This window comes from Zootoca vivipara, chromosome 15, assembly GCF_965207765.1.
Source record: "Zootoca vivipara chromosome 15, rZooViv2.hap1.1, whole genome shotgun sequence".
NCBI lineage: Eukaryota > Metazoa > Chordata > Lepidosauria > Squamata > Lacertidae > Zootoca > Zootoca vivipara.
Genome location: NC_142598.1, coordinates 14,199,850 through 14,227,097, shown reverse-complemented (window position 1 = coordinate 14,227,097; position 27,248 = coordinate 14,199,850). Strand labels below are relative to the sequence as shown.

General features: G+C 42.3%; 1 protein-coding gene across 7 annotated transcripts in view; it reads left to right on the top strand.

Moving 5' to 3' along the window:
• Positions 1–27,248, top strand: part of ADGRL3 (adhesion G protein-coupled receptor L3) — a 506,197-nt gene that overhangs the window by 280,384 nt on the left and 198,565 nt on the right. For 6 of the 7 annotated variants that reach the window (XM_088658771.1, XM_088658770.1, XM_035097281.3 and 3 more), the window contains exon 6: positions 11,010–11,810. The exons of the other annotated variant lie outside the window; for it this stretch is intronic. In XM_088658771.1, coding sequence (XP_088514897.1) covers positions 11,010–11,810 — 801 coding nt within the window. The remainder of the gene's footprint in view (positions 1–11,009; positions 11,811–27,248) is intronic. 7 annotated transcript variants of the gene reach the window in all.

Below are 27,248 nucleotides of genomic sequence, written 5' to 3'. Positions count from 1 at the left end.
AGGAAGGTAAACGGTGTTTCTGTGCACTCTGGTTTCCGTCATGGTGTTCCGTTGCGCAGAAACAGTTTAGTCATGCAGGCCACATGACCCGGCCTGATAGCGAGATGAGCTCTGCAACCCCAACCCAACACCTTTAACTGGACTTAACTGGCCAGGGTCCTTTTTTATTACGTTAAGGTAACAATGGCTAGTATAATAACGATTCTATTTTAAACTAGCCAACCCTGCTTCACACCCACCATGAATTATTATATTATGTATTTCTCACACCACTCCCAGACTCCACTCCAACACAATGAACTCTGGAGGTGCAACAGTAAAACTGCAAAGCTAAGCAGGTCCGGCAGAGTTTCAAATTGAATGGGGGACCCTCTTGAGATCCCTGTATTGCAGAGGGTTTGATTGGATGACACCCAGGGTCCCTTTCAACTCTATGATTCTAACCCTCAACTCTCAACTGAACTCAAAATGCTGACAACCGCATGACCCTCCCCTCCCCTCACCAGCACCTTGCCCCCCTCCCCACTATCCTGATACTGGTGTCAGGATAACACCGCCCCAACCACTTCTGTTTAAATCTATAACTAAATACAGTGGTACCTCAGTTTTTGAACAGAATCCGTTCTGGAATGCCGTTCTAGTTCTGAAACGTTCAAAAACAAAAAACTCAGTATGGAAGCCTCAATACGGAAGCCGCATGGCATGTTCAACTTCCGAGGCATGTTCCAAAACTGAATCATTTATTTCCGGGTTTACGGAGTTCGTAAACCGAAATGTTCATCAACGGAGACGTTCGAAAACCGAGGTACCACTGTATATACTTCAGTTTGCATTTTATCACAAATTACACGTTTAAATAGTATTTCATTACAAGCTACATTCCCAAATATATATTCAATGTACTCATTTCTAAAACATTTTATTCTAAAATGTACATTTTTGCGTGCCTCTGAAGCTGAGAACTGTATCACAAAAATTGGATAAGTGTGAAATCTGAAGGATAATTGTGTTCCGACCTGCGTACAATGCCAGGATGTGTGCATTAGGTTAGTCTGCTTAGAAAATGTGGGCCAAATGAAATTCTCCTCTATCTTTGGCCTTAGGCAAGCAATACATTTTGCACCAGAGCTGACGAACGAACGCAGGGCTCTGGCTAGTGAAAGTGTTGATGGTATGTGAAAAGACAAGGCTGATATACTTGGCAGAGAAATATAGTGGGAAGTAGTGCATAAAACATTCCTCATGTCAAATCCCATGCAGTGCTGGCTGGCTGGTTATTAGCAAAAGATATTGCAAGACTCACACTGAGCAGTGGTGTTTTCACCAGCCAGCTTTGTACATGAACTTTAGAGGATCATAAAAGCACACCTCAAATGAGAGGTGCATTTTAAAAGTTGCCAGCACTTTTTCAGCTCTTTAATACACACACATTAAAAAAAAACTGACAGTACAAAGAACTTAAGGTATCATTTATTAATTGGTTTATTAGATTAACTCTAGAACCTTCTTACCAACCTTTTGGTAATTAATGATCTCACTCTTATAACATGTAAATTTATAACAGTGTTCTAACAAATCTTTTTTCTTTCCTCACCCTTACCAAATTTCTTCCATTGCCCCTTGTGCACATTAATATTAGGTCGCAAACCCTTAATATTTTCCGATGGAATTGTTAATGGGAAGATCAAAACAAAAAATATTATTTTAGGATGAATAGTCAGCTTAATTGTTACCATTTCATCAAACCACTACAATTTTCCTTGTGACAGTTCGCCCCCACAATCATCGCATTGAGCGTATTAACCATAAGATTCTGTGATGACAAAATTCCCAAACGATTAATACTATTATGCTCTGGTTTGCCGGTATAATATATTTTTATTTCTATAATTAATTGTTCATCACTATTAATTTCCAGCGTTTCCCATTTCATTTGATTAATTTTATACACTACAATTCATAATTCCTTATAGAACATCTTTAATGATTCATTGTATTATTATTATTATTGCAATGTTTTTATTGTACTTTTATATATTGCTGTACACCTCCTTGATATTCCGTATGAGTTCACACACACACACACACACACACACACACACACACATATATAATATGAATAAATCTTTGGCCACCTGAATTGGAATTTCCCAAGGAGGCAGTGGAACTGAAGTAGTGCCCCACAGATTTGTGAGAATTGCAGACGAAACTCTATCTCTGGTGGCGATAAGTAAAAATAAAAATAATTATTTAGCGGCAGGTTCCACCTTCTTAATGGTTCTGAACTTCCACTATAAAACAACTAGCTGGTGCAGACTAGCTATGGTTTAAACCAGATATGTGGATTGGCAATAAAAACCCCAGGATATTTGTCTATTTAGGAGTTCTCTGCAGGCATTCAGAGTGCGAGATACACTAGATGGTGCTGTTGACCTATGTTGGAATATAGGGGGTCGTCAGAAGATGTTTTAAATATTATTTAGGATGCCCAAGCCAATGACACATTTCCATCTCCAAACTTATTTTGAGACCCAGCATCAACAAAATAAATAATAGAAGGAGTCAATCTGTTACTATAATTATCTGTTATATTAATTGCCTTTTAGATAGTATCCTTTAACTGTTTGCCCTTAATTGATCTTTTTCAATCATCTTCAGCCTGTTAGCCACCACTGTAGCTAGAACCTTACCGCTGGCATTCACAGTGAAATTGATTTTTAGGACTACACAACTTCTTACTGGGTTTGGGGCTTTAATATCTGTTTTCTTTGTTTCAGTCCAAGAAGCAATGTTTATAATAGAAATATAATATAAACAAACAGTCCCCTCCAAACTGGTGTTATTGTAACTGTAAACGTAATGGAATTCTACTGTTGAGCCATCAGGCCCTGAAGTCTTGTTTAATGTATTAAAATTAAATAATGTTCCTGGGCCTGTTGACTTAACAGCACAATAGTAACAGCTTTTCCTTATGCTGTTGGGAAGAAAATAGAATATTTACCTGTCAAAGTTTATATCTTGGACTGCTGCAGTTTTTCAAAATGGACAGATTCATCTGCTGGCTTTTATCCACCTTGATTCCTAATCTGAGCTGAGGCAGTGGGAAATTCCAGGATATTCAAAGGAAAGTTCACTTATCTAGTACAGTCATTGTGATCACATTGGGAGTCTTCCCTTTCTATAATTTTATATAGCAGATTGTTTAAACACCCCTATCTCAGCTGCTAATCTTCATTGGAAATTCAGAAAACCACTGTCCTCTGGACTGTTATTCTGCCACCAAGGGATACCTTGGAAGTCGAATGGAATCCTTTCCAGAAATCCGTTTGACTTCCAAAACGTTCGGAAACCAAAGCACAGCTTTTGATTGGCTGCAGGAAGCTCCTGCAGCCAATCGGAAGGCACGGAAGCCCTGTCAGATGTTCGGCTTCCAAAAATAGTTCGTAAACCAGAACAGTCACTTCTGGGTTTGCGGTGTTTGGGAGCCAAAACGTTCGAGAACTAAGCTACTCAAAAACCAAGGTACGGCTGTATTGTCTTACTCAGAACACCCCTTCCCCATTGTTGAAGGCTTCCCTTTCCCTCTGTTACTGTATTCTGTAGTCCCTTTTACTACAGTATGCTGTGTCCTACACTGGTCTCTGAATGAGACTATGTTAAATCAAATATTTTGAGTTACAGTCAATGACTAGCGTTAAGGAGGCTATGTTAGAAAGCTGGCCAGAGCAGTTTTGTCCAGGCAAAAAGCAAACATAAATGTCTTTAATCGGATCTGGCTGTAATTAATACAGAATTACAACAATTCAAAAAACATTTAGCAGTATTTACTATTTGGGTACACCATTGCAGAGGAAGTCTGGAAAGGAAGCAGTTCACTGGGGGGTTTTGCCCATGTAACTGGTCTGCCTGTGCGCTAAAATCGAAAGCACCTGTCCCCATGCAGAGATTAATTTTCCTAGAGAATCTCCCTAAAAGCAAAAACGAGGAGATCGATTTACTATAAACGGGTATCAAAAAATCAAATATCAACTGTACTTTACAGGAATAGTTGAAAGGTGTGGAGCAGGCATCCCCAAACTTCGGCCCTCCAGATGTTTTGGACTACAATTCCCATCTCCCCAACCACTGGTCCTGTTAGCTAGGGATCATGGGAGTTGTAGGCCAAAACACCTGGAGGGCCGCAGTTTGGGGATGCCTGGTGTGGAGGGTGTTGTAATGTGTGATACACATTCAGGATACTTCTGCCGTAGTATGGCATGAATGCTTTTAAATGATTGCCTCAACAAAAAGCATTTGGTATTAACAGTCATTGCTTGTATTTAAACCATTAAGGCTGCAGTCCATTTGGGATTTGCTTTGGAGTAAGGCTCATTGAACAGTGGGATTTTCTTCTGAGCAAACAAGCGTAGGATTGTGCTGCGTGAGATGGCTTCAGCCCTGCAGTGCTACCAATAGATTTGAGGTAATGAGGATCATAAATACATTTGAATGATATTTCCCTTCATTTGGTTCTGGCAGCTGCAGAGGCAATCTGTGTCATCTGAAGGATCAAATGTTTTTCTTGTGGAGATTAAATATGAGCTGTATTAATCATAGGAAGGAAAATGGGCTCTAGGGACACCCGTACAAGATAGCACAGTCGTGCCTTTGATTTGCTTCTGACCTCTTATGGACTGAAGAACTTGATGGGTGATGAATTACAGTGCAGCAGGAAAAGCAAAGCTATAGCATATGGCTAAATTCTAATTTTCCCCCAAGGAGAAAAGTCCAAACTGGACCTTAAGATGGATTTTAAGTCTTGGGATGTGTCATTTCTGAATGATATTAATATACTAAAGAAAGCAGAAAGTCATTTTATATTGAAGACTTATATGAAAAATCAATGCAGGGCTTTCTTTCATGGGTGAACTAAATAACACCAGACCCAGTAAAGACTTTAGGAAGGGACACTGCTTACGTTATCTTATTTATTACATTTTTATCCTCCCCATCCTTCAAGGAGCTTAGGATAGCGTACATGGGGCTGTTCTGTTCTATTAATCTGTACAATAACTCTGGAAGGCCTGTCGGGGTGGTTTGCTCAAGTAGTCAGCCAGACATTCCTAGTAAGTTGTTATAAATAATGATTGTATGGTAAGTGCAATCTTTAGAAAGAAAATTGTCCTCACAAAGTAGACTTTCCAAAAAGAATATCCCAGAAGTCATCTTTGCAACAAGTGTCATATGATGCTATTTTCAAAATTCTACATGTAATAAATTATAGTAGGGGTTGCCAACCTTATTGACTTAGCAAACACATTTCAAATTTTGAGAGAGTGCCGGGACCACCAGTCACGAAATGACTGCCATGGAAGGAGCATGGCAGTATACCTGAAGGAGCGTCTCCACCCCCATCGTTCTGCCCGAACACTGAGGTCCAGCTCCGAGGGCCTTCTGGCGGTTCCCTCACTGCGAGAAGCCAAGTTACAGGGAACCAGGCAGAGGACCTTCTCAGTAGTGGCACCCGCCCTGTGGAACGCCCTCCCACCAGATATCAAAGAGAACAACAACTACCAGACTTTTAGACGACATCTGAAGGCAACCCTGTTTAGGGAAGCTTTTAATGTTTGACAGATTCCTGTATTTTAATATTTTGTTGGAAGCCGCCCAGAGCGGCTGGGGAAACCCATTCAAATGAGTACCAAAGCGGCTTGCAAACAAGAAATAACAATAACATAATAGAAACTCAGGATTACAGCATGAGGCTGATACACAGGCAGAGGCGGCTACAGGTGGTCATTGTCACATCCTTCGTGCAGGTTGCCTGATGTAAACATGGGTAGGCTGCAAGTGGAACCCTGAAGAGCACAAGAGCTATTTAAAAGGTGGTTGTCAAGATCATCTGGGCATGTTGGCTTGGAGTAAGGTACGGGGTCAACCATGAAATCTTTCAGCACTCTGGAATTGTTGAGAGCTCCAATATAAAAGAGGAGATAACTGAAAAGACTCATAATTCTGCTCCAGCTGGACGGTGTCAACCTGTTTCTTTGCTAAAACAGGACACCCAGCTCCACTCTGCTATAATGGTGAAAAGGTGAAATTGATTTTTATCCAAGCATACTTCCCTGGACCAAGCAGGGTTTATCCCCAATCACCAAGTGGCTGATTTGGTCCACAGGTTCCTGAATGCAGTCCATCTTATCAATAAAAGCAAGCAGACAGTCATACCTTTATCTCCACATGCTCTTAAGATATTTGGTGGGGTTAAACTGAATTGGGGTGGGGGAGGGCTTCCCTAAAACTCAGGTGTATTCCAGTCATGAATGGCCATGACTCCCAAGTCAATCCGCCTTGGAAGGGACGCCAGGCAGGATTGCCCAGTGTCACTACTTCTGCTTGTGGTGGTGATTGATAATTTAGTTCAAGCCATCCATGCAAACCAGAAAGTAAAAGGGGTAAAGCTGGGAATACACCATGTTATTGTTTTAATCACGGGTGATGCCCTCCTAATGCACATTCATCCAAGAAAAGGCCATACATGAACTGAAAAAGGAGTTATTGGAGCATGCTGAGATTTGAAAAAGATTTTAAGAAGTTGAACATGATAGACTCAGAACCAAGGGTGGAGGGGTGACTACAGGAGTTCTCTTATTTCCATCTACAAATGGGCATCTTCTGACACCTGGGAGAATGGTCCCCTAGGATCAGAGACAGCTTCAGAGGTTGAACTTCACTCTGCTTTTTTTAAGGGGGTGGGTCATAGGGTTGCCATATTTCTAGAAGTAAAATTCAGGACACAAAAGTTGTTGAGCTATTTTCGCCAATTAAATTCCAGACGTATGGAAACCCCTAGTGGGTCAGGTCCTTTCTTATGTTTTCTTGTGTTTTTAATAATTTCTGGGAGCCGCCCAGAGTGGCGGGGGCAACTCAGTCAAATGGGCGTCATATAAATAATAAAATCATTATTATTGTTGTCAGACAAAGACATCTGGGGGGAAATGTGTGGGGTGAGTGAGGTTTGGATCTCCCTGCTTTGACCACCACTCTCCTTTTTTGTTTTTAAAGCAGGCTGAGCTAGCCTTGCAATGGGTCCCAGCACTACTTAATGGCATTTTGATAAATGTCAGGTGCCTGCCTTGCTGCAAGAACTGTAGGCTGTCAGTCGGCAGTTATGTACTAAACCAGTTGCACAAGCCCCATTCTCTGTGGATTCTCACTTCGTTGTGTTTGCATAACAATGTGCAGTGGTTTACCAGTGATGTCAGCTGCTGACGCCAGCCCTTGACAAGAGTGTCCCTGTTTTCGTCTGTCAACTGTTGGAAGGTGTGGGCCCCACTTCAGACATTACATTCATGTATTCCTTAAAGCCATGCTAAGCAAAATGCAGAAGTAGTCGTGAATTCAATCAGATTGTACCGAACTCCATGTGTTGTATAAAAGCCCCAGTGGGAACAGAACAATCCCTAGGCCAGCAATCATTGGTGTTAGGAAGGATACACTAGCAGAATGTCCCACTGCAACAGATTAGAAATCTGCTTCTCTTGACATTTCACAAAGGGCCTTTTGGTATCAGTAAAGGCACGATTCAAAAAGTGTTGAAATCAGTCAAGCGATTTTAGATTAGCCCTGCACTCTTTCATCATTTCAGAATCAGTTCTTAGTTCATCCAAATCTGTATTTCTAATCCTTGAGAAATTCCTAACTGCATCCTTGAGAGCAGGAAATGAATCCAGGTAAAAAAAGGAAGTAATGATTCAATACGCAAAGCATGTCTTTTCCTTCGGAACTATTGTTTAATCATATACTGATTTATGTGGATCTAATTACATCATTGGCTAATCAATTACCCTGTGGCATTAGGTAAGGGGTTTTTTTGGGGGGGTGAGGAGATGACATATGCTATTTGATCTAATGGGAATAACTGCTGTTATGTACATTTATTTCAAAAAAAAAATTCCCTGTTGTTTTTTTAAAAAAAAAAAAACAAAGATGCTATAACTGCCATAGGATATTTCAGTCTATGTCAACATCTTCTTTGGAAGATGGAACATATAATTCTTTGGGGGTACTGATACACTGGGGACCAGCCAATTATGAAGAGGCTGTATATTCAAGAATTTCCTGTCATTCCTGTGTTCAATGGAATCCTAGTCGTTAGTCCGACAGAATCGATGAAAACCTTGCCCTGACGTTAATGGGTTATGGATACAATGGTGCATGCTTTTTTAAAAAGAAAAAAGATTGTAATAAACCTTTATAAGGGTTTGATTTGTATTTTTTTAAGGCCTTACAAACTAATGAATGCAGAATGTAGCAGTAAGCAAAATGAAGGCTAAATAGTTCAGTGCAAGAGCAAAAGTGTCTATCCAATACAATACCATTAATCTGTTCTCTTTTTCTCCTCTCCTGCTTTTCTTCTTTCTCTACAATAGAAGTGGAACAAAAAGGTAATTAAATACCTTTCACATGTTTTTCTATATATACACATACCCATTCTAAGCAATTATGGGATAAAATATTTAACAGTCTAATGCTTTAGTTGAATTCCTTTCATCATTAATTTTTGCCATTTTAATCTATTGGTTAAATTTTGGGTTTCTTTCTTTCTTTCTACTGCTAAGCAATTTCACCTAACATGTCGCCTCTTTCCTGGAAATGTTTACTGGCACCACGCTTCTTTCCACCCCACCCCTTGAAGGATTGTTTCATAAATGAAAATTCCCCTTTCCTTCTGCACCATTTACAGAGCAGTATAAAATAATTTAGAAGGATTCAGCTTTTCTCTTTCCTGCTGTACTTGCATGCAGCTTGCTTTCAAGGCACCAAGGGTAATTTAGAGATCCTCAGAAGGTTTATTCCCCTTCGTTATGTTACAGCAGTTTTATATTTGTCAAGTGTTTAACAGTATAAAGTGCTGTGTGCAATTTTTATAGGTTGTTTCTGTTCAAAAGCTCGACAGCTAAATTGCATATGCATTGTGCATTAGGCAGATGTTGAATCCAGTGTACATATGAAGGATCAGGATCGTGCCAAGTAGTGTACATTCCATGTCCATATTGCACAGAGTGCAGGTGACCCAAACCCTCAATTTCTTGGTGGTAAATGAATCCCATATACATATGAGTGTATGCATGTTGTCCCATGACAATCAAAGGTGGGGTTGGGAAGAATGCCTTGCGTCCATTCAGTCGTCAGATTGAATGGCTGCACAGGACCAGCATAAAATTGCACCGTACAATTTCACACTATCATTTACCAGTCTGATTTCTGGCTTCCAGCATCAGTGTTGGTGGAAATGTGTTGCTAAATTGATGTTTGCCCTTGCAGTTTTATTCTGATGATCTGGGACCCTCCTTCCCACTGGGAAATCCCATCCTGGTTTCTGTGGGAAGGAGCCCACTAAATGAATTATGGCCAATAATTTGGGACTTCCAGTTGACTGTGCAAGAAAGAGCTCATTTGCAAAAGTGGCGTTTTACAGAAAATAGGACTTAGGACACCTTTAGTTTTGGATCAATAGCTAGAAATGAAACACAGTCACGGGTGAGCGCACTCACACACACACATCAATTTTTGGATTAGCCTTGGTGCTGAAATTCTCAAGTCATTTGTAATGGGAACTGCAGACTATGACTTAAGTTCACATAGCTATTGTAAAACTGTGTATTCAATCAATTAACAAGTTGTATCCTGGATTTCCCATTAGAAATGAAGCAGAGAGAAAAGGTTCATTTCCCTGTCCATGCCTATTGGGACGCCATTAATTATCAGCCCCCTCAGCTAATGCTATTTGCACTTGAAATGCAAAGATACATTTAATGTCATCGACAGTTTGATCAGGTTGGAGCAGCTGCCTGTAGGATAGCTGTTTTCATGCCTTATTTCCCATCAAACTAGGGATATGGGTGCAGAAGCCTGCAAGTGAATACAAAAGGAATAGGCCTATTAAAAACAGTTGAGTATAAAATGGGGGGGGGGAGAAAAATCTGTAATAATCAGGATTTTTCGTTGTTATTTGTTTAAACCTATTTATTTATTTCATTTAAAAAAAACTATCTTGCTTGATCGTAGAAGAAACCTCAAAGTGGTTTATAAAAAAGATAAAAGCTTATCACTAAGAGAAGTTTACAACAATAATTTAAAACATAAAAATTAAAACCACAATACTGTAGATGGAAACAAATTAAAAATCACATCAGCTTTCTAAACAACTTGGCAGGAATGTATTCAACAGGTGCCAAAAATAATACATGTGCCTTATATCAAAGGCCAGTGAGTTCCAAAGTGTCAGTATTCTTTCAGATCGAGTTTTTTCAGATACGATCATTGAGAAATGGCAATTGAGAACTGGCAGCTTGGTGTCTAAAACCACATTTGGTTAGGGGTTACGGGGATGCAAAATTATTCTGAAGTCTGTGGAGTAGATTATTTCAGCTGGTCGAACTTGATTTACTTAAGGCTTTAATTCTCCTGTATTTCAGAGGACTTTCCCTATTGATTTAAATCATGATCCTAGCCTTCCTCCATTGAGCTTTTTCCTTATCCTTATTCTTTCTCTCTTCCTCTTGGCATATTCATTAAATGTTCTTTCTTTACTTCTGTGGCTGCATTCTGTTTATGTAGCAGCTTCCGAAACCTTTTTCATTATTTAAAGCATTGACCTGTAAGAGGTTTGTTTCCCTTTTGTATGCTTTTAGAGTTGTTGTGGGTATTTTTTAGGTGTTTTTTTTTAGTTGCTACAGAATTTTTACTTTGCCATGCAATAATATCTGTTAAGTATATAATTTCAAAGGAGGCACATTTGCCAAGGGACTTTTTGAAAAAGAGGAATGGAGAATAGTTATTGGGAACTGCCTGTATCCTCTTTTTAGCATGAAAAGCCACTCTCACATTCATATCAGAGTTTAGGAAAGCCTGAATTTCTTTTGAGCTCTCCCTTTGTTCTTGAGCTATGAACTTCTAAGTGCATGCTAGAGAAGGCCAGCACATTTAGTAACCTGCTTTGTTTTTAACTTTTTCCCTCCCTTCAGTTTTTCTTTGTCCTGGACTACTAAAAGGAGTGTATCAGAGTGAACATTTATTTGAATCCGATCACCAGTCAGGAGCCTGGTGTAAGGATCCATTGCAGGCTTCTGACAAAATTTACTACATGCCATGGACCCCTTACAGAACTGACACCCTAACAGAGTATTCTTCCAAGGATGATTTCATTGCTGGAAGACCAACTACAACTTACAAGTTGCCGCACAGAGTAGACGGCACGGGGTTTGTGGTGTATGATGGGGCTTTATTTTTCAACAAAGAACGAACCAGGAACATTGTCAAATTTGACCTACGGACAAGAATTAAAAGTGGGGAAGCCATCATTGCTAACGCCAACTACCACGACACGTCCCCTTACAGATGGGGCGGCAAGTCTGACATAGACTTGGCCGTGGATGAGAATGGCCTTTGGGTGATCTATGCAACTGAGCAAAACAACGGCAAAATAGTCATTAGTCAACTGAACCCTTATACCTTGAGGATCGAAGGGACATGGGATACGTCTTATGACAAGAGGTCGGCTTCTAATGCATTCATGATCTGTGGCATTTTGTATGTGGTGAAATCTGTGTATGAAGATGATGACAATGAAGCAACAGGTAATAAAATAGACTATATTTACAACACTGAACAAAGCAAAGAAAGTGTAGTGGATGTTCCTTTTCCGAACTCCTACCAGTACATTGCTGCGGTGGATTATAATCCAAGGGACAACCTTCTTTACGTATGGAACAACTACCATGTGGTTAAGTACTCTTTGGATTTTGGACCTATGGACAGCAGGACAGGTAAGGCTTCTTTGTTAAGTTTTTGGGTTTTGCATCCTGTAACCATCTTGGGCTATGACTTGGGGCTAAGCTGCCTTTTCCTTAACAAGAGCAGCAGCAGGAAGGACTGGTTTGGAATTGAACCAAACTGTTTTCCCAACTTAAATTGCCTCCACCTCCCTGAGGCCAGTGTGGTGTAGTGGTTAAGAGTGGTAGACTCCTAATCTGGGGAACCGGGTTTGTGTCTCCGCTCCTCCACATGCAGCTGCTGGGTGACCTTGGGCTAGTCACACTTCTTTGAAGTCTCTCAGCCCCACTCACCTCACAGAGTGTTTGTTGTGGGGGAGGAAGGGAAAGGAGAATGTTAGCCGCTTTGAGACTCCTTCAGGTAGTGATAAAGCGGGATATCAAATCCAAATTCTTCTTCTTCTTCTGAGATGGGAAATGTGTATTCACATTGTGGTTAGAACTGCCCATAACAACATACTTCACCTGTGCAAGGCTTTGGATTTGATTCCTGACATCTCTAGTTTTTTTAAAAAAAAATTGTGTGCGTGCGGGGAAAGAGGTGTTGTTTTTCTGTTTATAAGATGTCTTAGCTGCCCTTAACCATAAGGTCCTAGGGCAGGTGAAAGCAATTAAGAATACAATTATAAAAACAGATGAAATCATCACAATTATCGGACACACAAATCAGTTCCAAATGGAACATAATAATTTATAATTTGAAATATCTTCGGCAGTAGGCCTAGAAAATATTCCAGTTTGAGACCCTGAAGAATTCTTATCATTGGGGCTGTTAGTACTACAGTCGTACCTCGGGTTACGACCACCTCGGTTTGCAAACAGTTCGGGTTACGAACTGCGCAAACCCGGAAGTGTTTTTGACGCCCGCGCGCGATCGCGCGATCTGCGCATGCGCAAAATGGCAACGCCCATCGCGCCCGAGGTATTACTGTATGTTAGATGATAAGACGGCTGATGTCACTTGGTAGCAGGTTGCCCTGAAATGAACATGGGATTTTTATCCATGCCAGCAGAACACGATATTATTTTTTATTTAAAAAAATACTGATTTGTTGTTGTTTGCTTGCTTGCTTGCTTGATTGCTTGCACAAATAACTCTAGCATCTGTACTAGATTGTCTTGCACTTACAAACTCTGAGAATCAGGGGAAATGCCTCGTTGTCGCACACGAGCATGTAACTGACCTCTGCTTTTGTTAGAGAAAAGCCACTGCAGTTCTGTATCCGTTTCCTTCACTGCCAATTTTCTGCTGCAGTTCTGCCCCCATCCCCATGGGGTTGCAGATGCATGTTTACCCCTCACAAGCATGCATATGTAACCAGTGATGGCATCAAATCTATAAACAGAAAACCTTCAATATTCAGTTTTCAGCAGTTTGAGCCTTGAAAGCTGCTTTCAAGTCATATTCAGACCCCTCTGAAATTTGGGGCTAATTCAAAAAGGGGCTCATTCTGTACCAGTCTTCCGTGCTGCTCTCTTTTCCCAAGCTTATCTTGGCTGCTGGAGATGGTAGTGAAGCTCTTTTTTTAAAGAAACAAGTGAAAGTAACATGGTTTGATTTCTGATTTGGGAAACGTTTTATGGATGCAGGCTTGTAATTTGGTGGAATCCTCACAGGGTCTCAAGATTCCAGCAGGGATCTGTTTTCACTAGGCCAGATGAAAAATAAATAATATTTTCTTTTACAGAAAGGCACTCCAGATTTTCTTTGCAGAACCTCTCTCTTGTTTTTGCTTTTTAAACTTGTTTCATGCCAAATTTAAACACAGGGTGACTATACACATTGCCAACATAAGAAGACAGATAAAATGTTCAGTGCTTATTTATCTATATCAGGCATCCCCAAATTTCGGCCCTCCAGATGTTTTGGACTACAATTCCCATCTTCCCCGACCACTGGTCCTGTTAGCTTAGGGATCATGGGAGTTGTAGGCCAAAACATCTGGAGGGCCGCAGTTTGGGGATGCCTGATCTATATGTATAGACACAGATTTCGAAATAAATACCTTCACATGTGTATGCATTGTGTTTTGAACAGTTCACTGTATTTAAAGTAAAGCTCAGGCTCCAATTTGCCTTCCTTTGGGGCAGCTAGCAGAGAATGCATATCACTGAAACCCCAAAAACACACCCAATTCACCTCTTTCACCTCGCTCACAAACACATTAAACACCACCTTTATTTACATATTTATTTCATGAAATTTATATACTGCTTCGATTATAGATAAAAACCTCAAAGCATTTTACAGAAAAGATAAAATAAAATAAAAAATCACTAAAAAAAACTTACAGCCATCATTTAAAATATACAGAAAGTTAAAAACCACAATGGAATAGACACAAGCAAATTGAAACTCACACAAACTTTCTAAACATCCGGGTAGGTTTCTCTAAATAAGAATGTCTTCAGCAGGCCCTGAAAAGAATACAGTGAAGGTACCTGCCTGGAATCAATAGGCAGGGAGTTCCAAAGTACTGGTGCTGCAACAGTAAATAACCGAGTCTTACAGATGTGTTGCGGATTTTACATGGCCCCTGTAGAAGTGCCCATTCCACCAATCAAAGCGGTTGGGTGGGCACATATAGGGTAAGACAATCCCGTAGGTAAACTAGTCCCAAGTAGTTAAGGGTTTTATAGCCTAATAGTAAGATCTTGAAATCGGCCCGCTAGCAGATCAGCAACCCCTGCAGACATTTCGGAGTCCAGGTGTTCTCTGCTGACAAGGCCTCATTCCCCCGTCAGCAATTGTGCTGCAGCATTAACATGCAGTCAAGAGGCAAACAGAAATATATGCATGCATTTCACATGATTGCACAACCTTGGCACAGTGGCACACAATTTCACTCACTCAGACATATACAGTGGTACCTTCGTTTAAGAACAGCTTCGTTTATGAACAACTCGGATTAAGAATGCTGCAAACCCGGAAGTAGGTGCTTTGGTTTGTGAACTTTGCCTTGGAAGCAGAACATGTTCCGCTTCCTGTCGAGTGTTTTCCATTTGTAAATTGAGTCCCCCGCTGCTATGGGAAAGCACGCCTTGGTTTGGTTTAAGAACGCTTTGGTTTGAGTACAGATTTCTGGAACGGAATAATAAAATAATAATAATAATATTAATAAATAATAATAATAATAATAAATAATTTATTATTTATACCCCGCCCATCTGGCTGGGTTTCCCCAGCCACTCTGGGCGGCTTCCAACAGAAAAATGAAATAAAATAATCTTTTAAACATTAAAAGTCTCCCTAAACAGGGCTGCCTTCAGATGTCTTCTAAAAATCTGGTAGCTGTTTTCCTCTTTGACATCTGATGGGAGGGCGCCACCACCGAGAAGGCCCTCTGCCTGGTTCCCTGCAACTTGGCTTCTCGCAACGAGGGAACCGCCAGAAGGCCCTCGGTACTGGACCTCAGTGTCCGGGCTGAACGATGGGGGTGGAGACACTCCTTCAGCTATACTGGACCGAGGCCATTTAGGGCTTTAAAGGTCAGCACCAACACTTTGAACTGTGCTCGGAAACGTACTGGGAGCCAATGTAGATCTTTCAATCTAGATCTTTCAAGACCGGTGTTCGTAAACCAAGGTACCACTGTATTCTGCTGCTCAGCCCTCCCCCCCCCCCTGATGACCCACTTGTACATGCACTAGGTGGAGAGATTTAACCCTTCCCATGTACTAGGATTGAAACCAACTATGACTTCTCAGCTGATGCACTCCATTCATGAGGGAAGGCAGTTTTCTTCCTAATCCTCACACACTGGAAGGGGAGACTTAATCCTTCCTTCCCAGTTTAGATGTTTCCAGGTGTCTCTTTTTATTGCTGTACCTGTATCTGTAATGACTGTATCTTTTGATGACTGTATCCCAGCATAACCCAGTGGAGATCTACAGGTGAACTTTCCCTGTTTCTCAGATCCACACTAATTATCAGAGGAGCAGGGATGGCTTGGTTTTCATCCCCATCATCATACGCAGGGAGACAAGAGAACCAGCGTGGCATAGTGGTTAAAAGTGTTGGACTGGGACCTGGGGGAGCAGGGTTCAAATCCCCACTTGGTCCTGAAGTTCCCTGGGTGACCTTGAGCTAGTCACTGTGTTCTCTCAGCCATACCTTACATCACAGGGTTGTTGTGGATATGAAATGAAGAGGAGGACCACGTATGCAACCCTGGAGGAGAAAAGTGGGGTATAAATGAAGTAAACAAAGAAACACATCCACTCTGTGTACTGTGATGAGGATAAAACTTCTCAGGTCAGGTGAAGGTGGGCTGTTTTGTTCCTGATCACAGCACAGGAGGTGGGAATGTTTTCATTCCGCTGCTCAGCACCCTGTGGCAGGGATGGGATTTGATCTTCCGAATCAGCTGTGTGGAAGGGAAAGGCTAGCAGAAGGACAAAGGCTTGAATGGATCAGTGCCAAAGGTCTGAACTAGGCTCACATATTCCCTGTGCTGGCCTTCAGCAATAAAAGTAAAGGCATTTCGGGAAGAGTTAAGAGATAATCAGCTGGCAGAAGAGAAATAGGGAAAGTGAGACTTGACATGAGCTAAAATGATATTGAAAGAGGTGGGGAAATAAATTTAACGGAGAAGGTGGAATTGTGGATTGACAAATAAAGGAGGCGTGTTGCTGGCAGCAGTAGAAAAAAGAAAAGACAGCTGTCAGGAAACTATAATGTATTCCATTTGTTTTGTTCATAACATAATTTTTATTTTGAAAAGAAACGACTTGCCTTGCCTCATGAGTGTCATTACAAGGATCCCAAAATACCTGGCTGTGATTCATACGTGAAGAAACAGAGGAAAGATGAGCTTGTGTGTGGCTTTGAGGTCGTTTGTGGAAGCTGGAATTATTGAAGCATTACATTAAGATAGAACTATTGGGTCCATTTTGTGTGTCGAATGACATTTTGGAAAGCTTTGATAAGTATATACCGGTAAATCTATACAGTCGTGCCTTGGAAGTCGAACGAAATTCGTTCCGGAAGTCCGTTCGACTTCCAAAACATTCGAAAACCAAAGTGTGGCTTCTGATTGGCTGCAGGAAGCTCCTGCAGCTAACCAGAAGCCATGGAAGCCCCATTGGACGTTGGGCTTTCAAAAACCGGAACATTCACTTCCAGGTTTCGATCGGGAGCCGGGAGCCAAGGCGTTCGAGATCCAAGGTACGACTGTAGTTCTTGTGTTCATGTTTGTTGGTGGAAGAAAATGGTTCTTCTTGCCAGCCCAAATCATATGAAGACGTAGGTGATATTTTATATCGGGGAAGGAGGGACAGCCCTATTTTGCCAGCAGAAACCCCCTGCACTCTGAATCCCATCATCTGCCTGGGTCCTTGTCTCTTCCACTATGTTCAACATCAGACATCCCCAAACTGCGGCCCTCCAGATGTTTTGGCATACAACTCCCGTGATCCCTAACTAACAGGATCAGTGGCCGGGGAAGATGGGAATTGTAGTCCAAAACAGCTGGAGGGCCGAAGATTGGGGATGCATGTTCAACATCTTCATTTGAAAATAAACAGATTTTTAAAAGTAACATCATCATCATCATCATTTTGGGGTACTAGTACTGTCTTTTCCACTGTACACACTACACACAGAAAATTTACAACTTAGGGAAGAAGGCAAGCAAAACATTCCATTAGCCAATACATCCTCATCATTTTTTATGAGGTAGGAAAATCCCAATCCCATATCAAAGGTCAGGAAGGGAATGAAGAGAAGTTAGAGCACTCCATCTTTAATATTTGGGATAGGGGCATTCTTGAACTGAGCAACAGCTCCTCTTGTCATTCTTTGCTAAGGATGGAAGATGATTTGCAGAGACAACTCCCTGAAACAATAGGCCTATTTTTATTGACTGCCTTTCACTACGTAGCATAGTAAAAAGTGCTGCATTATAGCAAATTACTCCATTTTTTACTGGGCAACAGCAAAATTGCAATAATATCTTGCATTTTAATAGCATCTCTTAAATTATCTTTGCTTAATGGGAATGATTGTTGGGGCCTTGGTGATGAAGATAAATACGTAGGCTGAAGGCATGAATCAATATTACGGTGTCATAAAGTAATTTAATTCATTAACTGAAGATTTAAAAGTGGATTAAATTGGAAATTTAACCTATGAAAATATATTCAGCACCAATGTTCTTGCCATATCTGAGGACATCAAAGTGCTTTGTGGGGTATCAGGAAGCTTGAGGGTGGAATTGGGGAAACAGACATTAAAAAGAAATAAATAGCTGTTGCTTAGCATTGTTGCACCATCAGAAATTGGATTTAAATGTGGGGACAAACAAAAAGTTAGAATGCAGTAAAGCAAAACACACATTGAATTTGTGCAGGCAACTCTCACACTGCGGCTACATTCCAGGAAAAGTGTCTAAAACCGAAATCACATATAGTCCAAGCGCATTGAGTTCAGTGGCCGTTGGGATTGCCAAAGCTCCCCCTCCCCCAGATTTCTGCCCCCTTTCCTCCCCCTTTTTATTGCATTTCCAAGCACATAAAACTGAACAAGCACAAGTTAAATGCACATAGGTTGCGAAACAAAATAAAAAAATTCCTTCCAGTAGCACCTTAGAGACCAACTAAGTTTGTCATTGGTATGATGTGTGCATGCACACTTCTTCAGATACACTGAAACAGAAGTCACCAGACCCTTATATATAGGTTGCGAGTGACCCATATATCCTTAATATGTGGGCAGAATACCATGAAGGGGATAGGACTAAGTATCTACTCCCAAGCAGAGCAGACTTTGGAAATCCCCAAACAAGGATGTTTTAAATAAGCATTCTGCATTCATCTCTCAAGTCCAGCAGTTCATTTATCACAATTTCCCAAATTGCTCATTTGTCAGGCTGTTGCCTTAGTTATATGTGAAAAGGGGTGTGAGAGCATGGGTGATGGTCTTCACAGTGAAAGGCGAAGAGGATGAAAGGCAAGCAGACCACGAACCCACCCTACCATGGTCCTCACAGCTGTCACTAAGAGGCTGTCTTCATGCCCTGTAGGCTTTCATTGAAGAACTCTTTAATCTCTGGACTCAATTGATTGGTCCAGCCAACTCTCTGTACTTATAGTATAGCAAGGCAATTAGGCATGAGCAGACCCTCCAAGTCTCCCTGTTTTCCAGGGACAGTCCCGGATTTATGAAAGCCATTCCAGTTTCTGATTTGATCCAGGATTGTCCCACTTTTCCTTAGGACGTCACTATTTTCATGGGAGAAATGTTGGAGGGTATGGAGTCATCTGACCCCTGAGCCAAGGAGATAAGTAACTATACAACCTTTAGAAGACATCTAAAGGAAGCCCTGCATAGGGAAGGTTTTTTTTTAAGTTTAATGTTATATTATGTTTCTATATATGTTGGAAGCCACCCAGAGTGGCTGGGGCAACCCAGTCAGATGGGTGGGGTGGTATAATAATAATAATGATGATGATGATGATGATGATGATGATGATGAAGCAGAAGAATAGGATGTCCCTATTTTCATCCGACGCGGGTGGCGCTGTGGGTTAAACCACAGAGCCTAGGGCTTGCCGATCAGAAGGTTGCCGGTTCGAATCCCCGCGATGGGGTGAGCTCCCATTGCTCGGTCCCAGCTCCTGCCAACCTAGCAGCTCGAAAGCATGTCAAAGTGCAAGTAGATAAATAGGGACCGCTCTGGCGGGAAGGTAAACGGCGTTTCCGTGCGCTGCTCTGGTTCGCCAGAAGCAGCTTTGTCATGCTGGCCACATGACCCGGAAGCTGTACACCGGCTCCCTCGGCCAATAACGCAAGATGAGCGCCACAACCCCAGAGTCGTCCACGACTGGACCTAATGGTCAAGGGTTCCTTTACCTTTACCTTATTTTCATCGGATAAATGTTGGTGGGTATGCATGAGGGGCCGGATACAACTAAAGAGTCCTGCTAGCATAATGGGGCTTCACCCCATTGGCTTGGGAAGAGTCAAGAGGAACTCCAGAGCAGTGTGCAGGGTATGTGAGAGAGGCGGGGGGGGGGGGGGGGTCATTCCACCTGGCAAACTGAAATGCTTGTACCGATGAAACAATTTTTGTAGTGTTACACTTGAATTCCCCCCAAGCCCTCCAATGTTTCTTCCTAAACAAATTTCGCTTTTACTAAAGGTATTTGTGGGGCATCAATTTCAATAATTACTGCAAAGGTTTTCTAAATGAATTAAATATAATTTTAAAAACAGCTAGCCACAATAGCAAATAAAAACAGCACAGTAATGTGTTGGGTTCAACCTAATCTGGATTATTTCCCTGTTCGAGTCAATACCTACGGTAGTAGTACAGCTGTTGCCCATCCTCTCAGAGTTCCGCTTCTGTTCCAAGAAACTGAATGCACTCTGGCCCTCTGACTTCTGATTTCAGCTTTCTGAAACAGTGGCCCCAATCTCTGAAGGAAAATCTATCTGCTTGCTCTCTGTCTTGCTTACTCGCTGTGTGTGTGTGTGTGTGTGTGTGTGTGTGTGAGAGAGAGAGAGAGAGAGAGAGAGAGAGAGAGAGAGAGAGAGTTTATATCAGTGGTAGGTGGGTCTAGGTGCAAAAATGATGAAAGGGAGTGAGGAAGGGCCCACCGATCTGGCGCAGAGCAACTTATTTGCTTATGTTAATCTTGGTGCATAACTAGCCAGCCAAAATCATTAATAAAGGAATTGGTTTGGCAGTCTTGCTCTTACACATTCTACCCCAACAAATAGGGCATGGCTAGGAACTGGAAGGGACCCAGGGTATCATCTAAGCCAGGGGTTCCCAACAAAATTTTCTCGAGGACCCCTCATCGAGCCGCTATTGTGACAAGGACCCCCATTAATTCCTAATCCTAAAATTAAAAAGACAGGGTACCTGTGCAGTAGCGCACAAATGAAGCCGACACGCGCAAAGCATCTTGGGGAGGTGAGCGTTAGTAGAATGTGTGCACTGCCTCTTTGCAAAACAGTAGTGTTTGTAAAGCGCCACCTAACGGCATACAGCAGAACTACTGCCTCTATCTAATTCTAGTTTTGCGCTAGACTCTGCTCATGCAGGAAGCGGCCAAAACAAAAAATCTGTTATCATACGAAATATATTTAATATATTTTTTATTCTAATAGCATCTTGCGGACAGGGCCGGTGCTAGGGTTTTTTGCGCCCTAGACGAGATCACCTTCTGGCGCCCCCCCCCCCCCAATTTCCCAGAGTTGTTGACCTTTTTTAGAAAAAATAAAAGTGGAATAAAATAAAAATAAATAAATAAAATATGGGTCCTTATAAAGGAGCCTGTGCCATGGAAATACCCTGTTCATAAGGCTTTGAGTCTAAAGGCTTTTAAGGCCTAAAGAGCATCATTCCCGTTCCCAGTCATTTCGGGGAAAGGGGAGGAACAGAAGCAGGTTGGAACGCCGCAAGCATTTCAGCACACCTAGCCAAAATTCAAAGGGATTCTGAATTCAAAACCATGAAACACTTGTTGAGGGTGGTTCTTTTCATCAACCCAACTCTGAAGCTTGCCAACATCACTGGTCAGAGGTCACCAATGGCTGGATATTAGCACGCTTTATTTAGTTATTTTGTTAGATGTCTGTCCTACCCAGGGATGCTGAGAATGGGGGAGAGATTTAAAACACACACACACACACACAGAGAGAGAGAGAGAGAGAGAGAGAGAGAGAGAGAGAGAGAGAGAGAGAGAGAGAGAGAGAGAGAGAGAGAGAGATAAAAGAAACCAATACTTTGTTCTCTTGTGCACAGTTTTTTCAGACCTGCTGTAAAATGTAACTAGCAGGACTCCTAAGGACCTAAAATGCCATATTAATGAAAGGCAAATTCACTGTAAATTTGTGCAAATTTTTTTTTTGTTTAGAAATTGCTAACAGGGTTATAGTGGCTATAGAAGGGGGGGAGGGAATTAACTAAAGATAGATAGATATGAATGGGAGACCACCAGGAGTCCCACTTAAAAGTGGAGTCTAGATAAATATCTTTAAAAAATCAGTTTAAGTGTTGAAGAGAAATGTAAGCATTTGAGGAAATGTTAACATTTCATTTTCAGCCGCTGGCCTGTAGAAAACAGTATGCTGGGCGAAATGAGCCTTTGATCTGACCTTGGGGAAGGGTGATAATCAGCTCAGTCACTCAGGGTTTGCTGTTTTGCCCAGGCGCGGTGGCGGCCACAGAGCTCTGCAGGGACGCGGGTGGCAGACGAGGCTCCCCGAGGGGTTTGCGGTCAGTCAGTGCGGAGGCCGCGGCTCCCAGCGCTGCCCCACACACGAAGCTGCCGAAGAAGCGGCTCCGGGCAAGGCGGGCGCCCAGCGACCCAGCCATGACAGCAGATTTTGCCCTGCTTCAGGGCGGCAGCACCCGTTGGCGAGCTTGGCTTTCGCACACTTTTTCTCCCCTCACGAGGCAGAGCCAGGGGCGTACCCAGGATCAAAACTTGCGGGGGCAGGGGGGGCAATGCACAGTAGGGGAGGGGCCACATGTATCCAAATTTTGCAGTGATCCTCCAAAACAAAGGAGAATGCAAGTAATAGGGAAACATGTGCTTCATAATGAATATATTGGTGAAAATAACATACAAAATGCAGAAATTACTTGCAAAAATGTAATGTCACACAAGAAGCTTTAGAAGACATGTGCGTTGAAAGGCTGCAGTTTTTTTGAGGGGTTTTTTTTAAGGAAAAATTTGCAAATTGCTGAAGAAACAACCAAATTTAAGATTGGAAAAATCAGGAAATGGAGAGAAATGAAATGGACAGGTACTCACAATACTGCATCACTGTGTTCAGAGATGTTACTGACTGACAAGCCTAGGAAAGCTTACAGTGGGAGTGAATTTCAGAAAACACATCCCAAACTTTCAGTGCATAAAAATTGAGAATGGCAGCAAAAGGGAATCTAAGCAAGTGTCATTTTCATGTGTGCCATTTTTTTGCATAGTCAGTTGCTGCTGTTTAACGTGGTGAGCAAAAACAAACTATTATTATTATTATTATTATTATTATTATTATTATTATGCTCTGCTCCCTTGCATTGACATTGGGGGGGGGGGAGGTTTGCTCACTAAATTCCTGCACAAAATTACCTAAAAGCATGCCAAAGTGTCATCTAAAAGCATGCCACGGGCACGTAGGAAAATGAGAGGAAGCTGCGACTGGGGACTTCTTTCCGGGCAAGGGCGGGAAGAACGAGCCCCACATAGCAGTAGCAGCAGCAGCGCTTCCCTTTGGCTTGCTGGGCTGCTGTTGTTGCCCCTCCGGCCAGCCTGCCCCGCGCCCTCCAGCCTGCCCCGCGCCAAGGAAGAAGCCGGCCAAGAGCAGCGCTGCCTGCGGGGCTGGTGGGCGGAGGCGGAGCACAGCGGAGCGGAGCGCCAGTTTGGCGTTCCCGCAACACCACGCTCTCTGGTTCCCCGCCGCGCTTGGCCTTGCCGGAGGGCGCGACGGGGAGCTGGAGGGAGGACACGGCGCGGCGGGCGGGAACGGCGAACTCGCGCTCCGCTGGGCTGTGCTCCGCCTCCGGCTCTGACCACCAGCCCTGCTTCTAGGGAGGGGCAACTGCCCACCCCTTCCCCGCGCTGGGTACGCCCATGGGCGGAGCAAAGAGAAGCTGAATGCGGCGGAGGCGGAAAGGAGGGAAGAGCCTTTCCGCCTCCGCCTCATTCAGCTTCTCTTTGCTCCGCCTCGTGAGGGGAGGAAAAAGCGCGCGAAAGCCAAGCTTGCCAACGGGCGCTGCCTCCCTGAAGCAGGGCAAAAACCTGCTATCCTCTTCTACAAAGCCGCAGGGAGCACTGGGCGGCGGGTGGCGGGCAGGCTGGCCAGCGCCCCTCCATTCTGGCTCCGCCAAGTTGCGGACCCCTCTGGCATAGCTCGCGGACCCCTGGGGGTCCGCGGACCACCTGTTGGGAAACACTGATCTAAGCTGACCCTGCAAACTCATAACAATATGCAAACAAAAGTTAGCATCTGGATTTGTTGCAGGATCGGGTCCCTGTGGCTGTGATGTGGTTTGCTCTTGACGGCAAGCAGCTGTTTGGGCAGGAAGAGTGCTATCTGCAAACAAGTGCAGGCCTGCTGCCCAAGGCCTATTTGAGCAAAGCATCATTGTCCAACATGAGCTGCAGATCATGGACAATACTTTAGAGTGGTTTTATCTGGGAGTGATGGATAACAAGTGACATTCATTTGTTTTCTCTTCTGGGTCTGTCCTGTAGCAGATTATTCTTAGGTACCAGTCTGGCCTTGTAGATTTGCTTTTTCCGCTTCGTATTGTAGTCTGGAAAATGCCTGACGCAAATCCTAATGATGTTGAGAGTCTGCCCAAAGAGTCAGAGCAGATAATGCTTGTGTCTTAAGCGTTGGCTGCAGGCCATGGATTTCGCGTTACATTCTGGGTGGAAGCCAGAAGCATGTCGGTATGTGTAGTGGTCAGTAGATTTCTTTTATATATGTGCCTTACTGGTTTCGTATAAAACAAACATAGCAATAACCATAAAAAATAACACTCAAATCCCACTGAGGAAAAGTCACGAGTCCTTTGTTTCCAATATGAAAGTATCATTTATATCCCAGGGTATCTTTCCAGTGTGATCATGTGAATCCAGATCAGGCATCCCCAAACTGCGGCCCTCCAGATGTTTTGGCCTACAACTCCCATGATCCCTAGCTAACAGGACCAGTGGTCAGGGATGATGGGAATTGTAGTCCAAAACATCTGGAGGGCCGAAGTTTAGGGGTGCCTGATCCAGATGATAAATGTGCTTTCAATATACACCAGGCAGAGGAGAGACTTTTTGAGACAGGAGCAGAGAAAGCACTATTTTAAGTCATCCATGAAGATGTTGGCATACTGTGGAGCCATGCAATAACCTATGGCAGTGCTATTTATCTTAAGATGCATATTTGCCCCATAGCTCAATTAATTGTAAGCACAAAGTGGCAGAGTTTGCTGGCAGATGTGCCATAGCACCATCAGGAATGATAGTCTCACATATTATATGGTTGCACACATTAGTATGCACAAAATATTACAGACCAGGTTTCCTAAAGTAGCCGGCACGTAATACAACAATGACTCTGACTGCTTAAATATACTTACGTATTAACACTTATGAAATTATGCTGCAGAAATATACCGGTAGTGCTGCTAGGGGTTTGACTCTTTCATATGTATATTATACATATAAAATAAATATTCCTGCATATAATTTTGCACATAATCAGTCAGTGAAATGTAGGACCTCAGAAGGTGCTGGACCAACCAGACTTCAAGGATTTTATAGATGCAATTGCTGTTGATTAAATGACCCTTAGGGTCACTTCCAACATATCAACAATGCTAGATTCAGGAGGCAGTCTGATACGTTTGGGTCAGAACCCCCAAATTCCATGTATAAATATTTTTAAGACAGATTACAGTATTCAACCATCCCTAATGATAGAGTTAATCATTTTGTAATGAGGCATGTCAGTCATGTAGTGAAAAACAAGTATGAAGATGTGATTGATGTTGATTTGTAATATGATTAGTTGAGGTTTTAGGGTTTGTTTTAATAAGGTATGTTACATGCATGATTTTTTATGTGGGTTGTTAATTATAATTATCATATGTATATTATCTGAATTGCGTTTGTTTCTGTGTTGCTGTTCTCCTCAAGATTTTCACTGAAATATCTTGGGCATTTTATTACATTTCAGTTCCCTTTTAAAGATTTGCATTGTTGGCTTGCTTGCTTTTGCTTTCATGAGAGTCATTGCCAGTCAGAATAGGTAATAAAGAGCTAGATCAGGCTTCCTCAACCTTGGCCCTCCAGATGTTTTGAGACTACAATTCCCATCATCCATAACCACTGGTCCTGCTAGCTAGGGATCATGGGAGTTGTAGGCCAAAAACATATGGAGGGCCGAGGTTGAGGAAGCCTGAGCTAAATTGATGAGTGATCTGATTTGTTATTTAAAGAGCTACATACATTAAGTTCAGTCTTGAAAGGGGATTTATTTAACAATAATAAAAAGTATAGATGCTCATGAAGAGAGGCTGCTAATCCTTCAACTCTGGGATAATGCCCCTTTGTTTAGAGAGAGGTGCAGAATTTTTTTTTTCATTTTTTTGCACAAGAGTAATCTACCTTTGTTCCAGGATCAATACTCAGGTCTAGGAATTGGCCACTTCTGCTGCCAGGTTGTCTCAAGCAGTCTGCGAAGCTTAATGTTGTGGTTACTTAAACTCTGCCAAGGATTTAAACTTAATCTCCACCAAGGAACTTCCTTATTGGGGGGGGGGGATAAAGAGTAATCACTTTGGTGTGAAGCTAAACATTATTGAATGAAATTGTTAGTGAGAATATGGCCCCCATAAAACCATCAGTCTCACACTACTTTTTCAAGCTGGTCTGTGTATTAGCAAGTCATATAGGCTGAAATGTAATTGGAAGGCTGTAAACAAAGCCACAAAAATCAATGCTGTTTAACTTCTCCATTAATGATCTCAAAAGAAGGAGCACTGTGAGCAGCATACCAATTACCATCATGCTCGTTGCTGAATTGGAACAAGTTGCACGTTAGCAAGAAAAGAGAGAAACACACAGATATTCCAAAGTGATTAGAGTTATGTGTTAGGAATGAAATTAAGTAAACTTCCAAGGCAAAGAGGAAATGAGAACAACATAGGCCACTCATTACAGAGGAAGAAACCTGTGTGTTTAGTAAGGTACATGTGTCTAGAGATGACTGTCTCTATGCTGAGCAGTGTACCTATTGCACTACTTTTTTTGTAATGAACTCTTGAAAAGCACAGCTGTCCTGCTGAAGCTAAGAAAGCGAGAAGAAGGACAAAAATTCAAATAGAGATGAGGGAATACCTGGTTTAGCAAGTGCAAAGGATCTCAGAATTATAGTCCATCACAAGCTAAACATGAGTCAGCAGTATGATGCAGCTGCAAAAAAGGCTAATGAGATTTTAAGCTCAATTAATAGAGACATAATTCTGAAGTCACAGGATGTAATTCCATTTAATTCTCTACTAGTCAGACCTCATCTGGAATACTGCCTAGTTCTGGGCGCCACACTTCAAGAAGGATGTAGACAAATTTTAACGGATCCAGAGGACGGCAGTGAGGATGGTAAAGGTTATTGAGAAAAAGTTCCGATGGAAAGAGTTGCCACCTTTAAGATGGAGTATAGAAAACTGAAGGGGTATAATTGACCTCTGTGTGACAGCCCTTAAGATATTTGAAGACTGCTAAGGTTTTTGCTGCCCTAGAAGGCACAATTAGATTTAAAAGGCTTATGTTACACTACAGGAAGGTGGATTCTAGTTGAGCATTAGGAGACATTTCTTACTAGTAATAGCACTTCAACAATGGGGAGTGGGAGAGACTCTCAATTGCCAGATGTCACAGAGCAAGCTGGTTAGTAAATCACACAGTTCAAAGCTG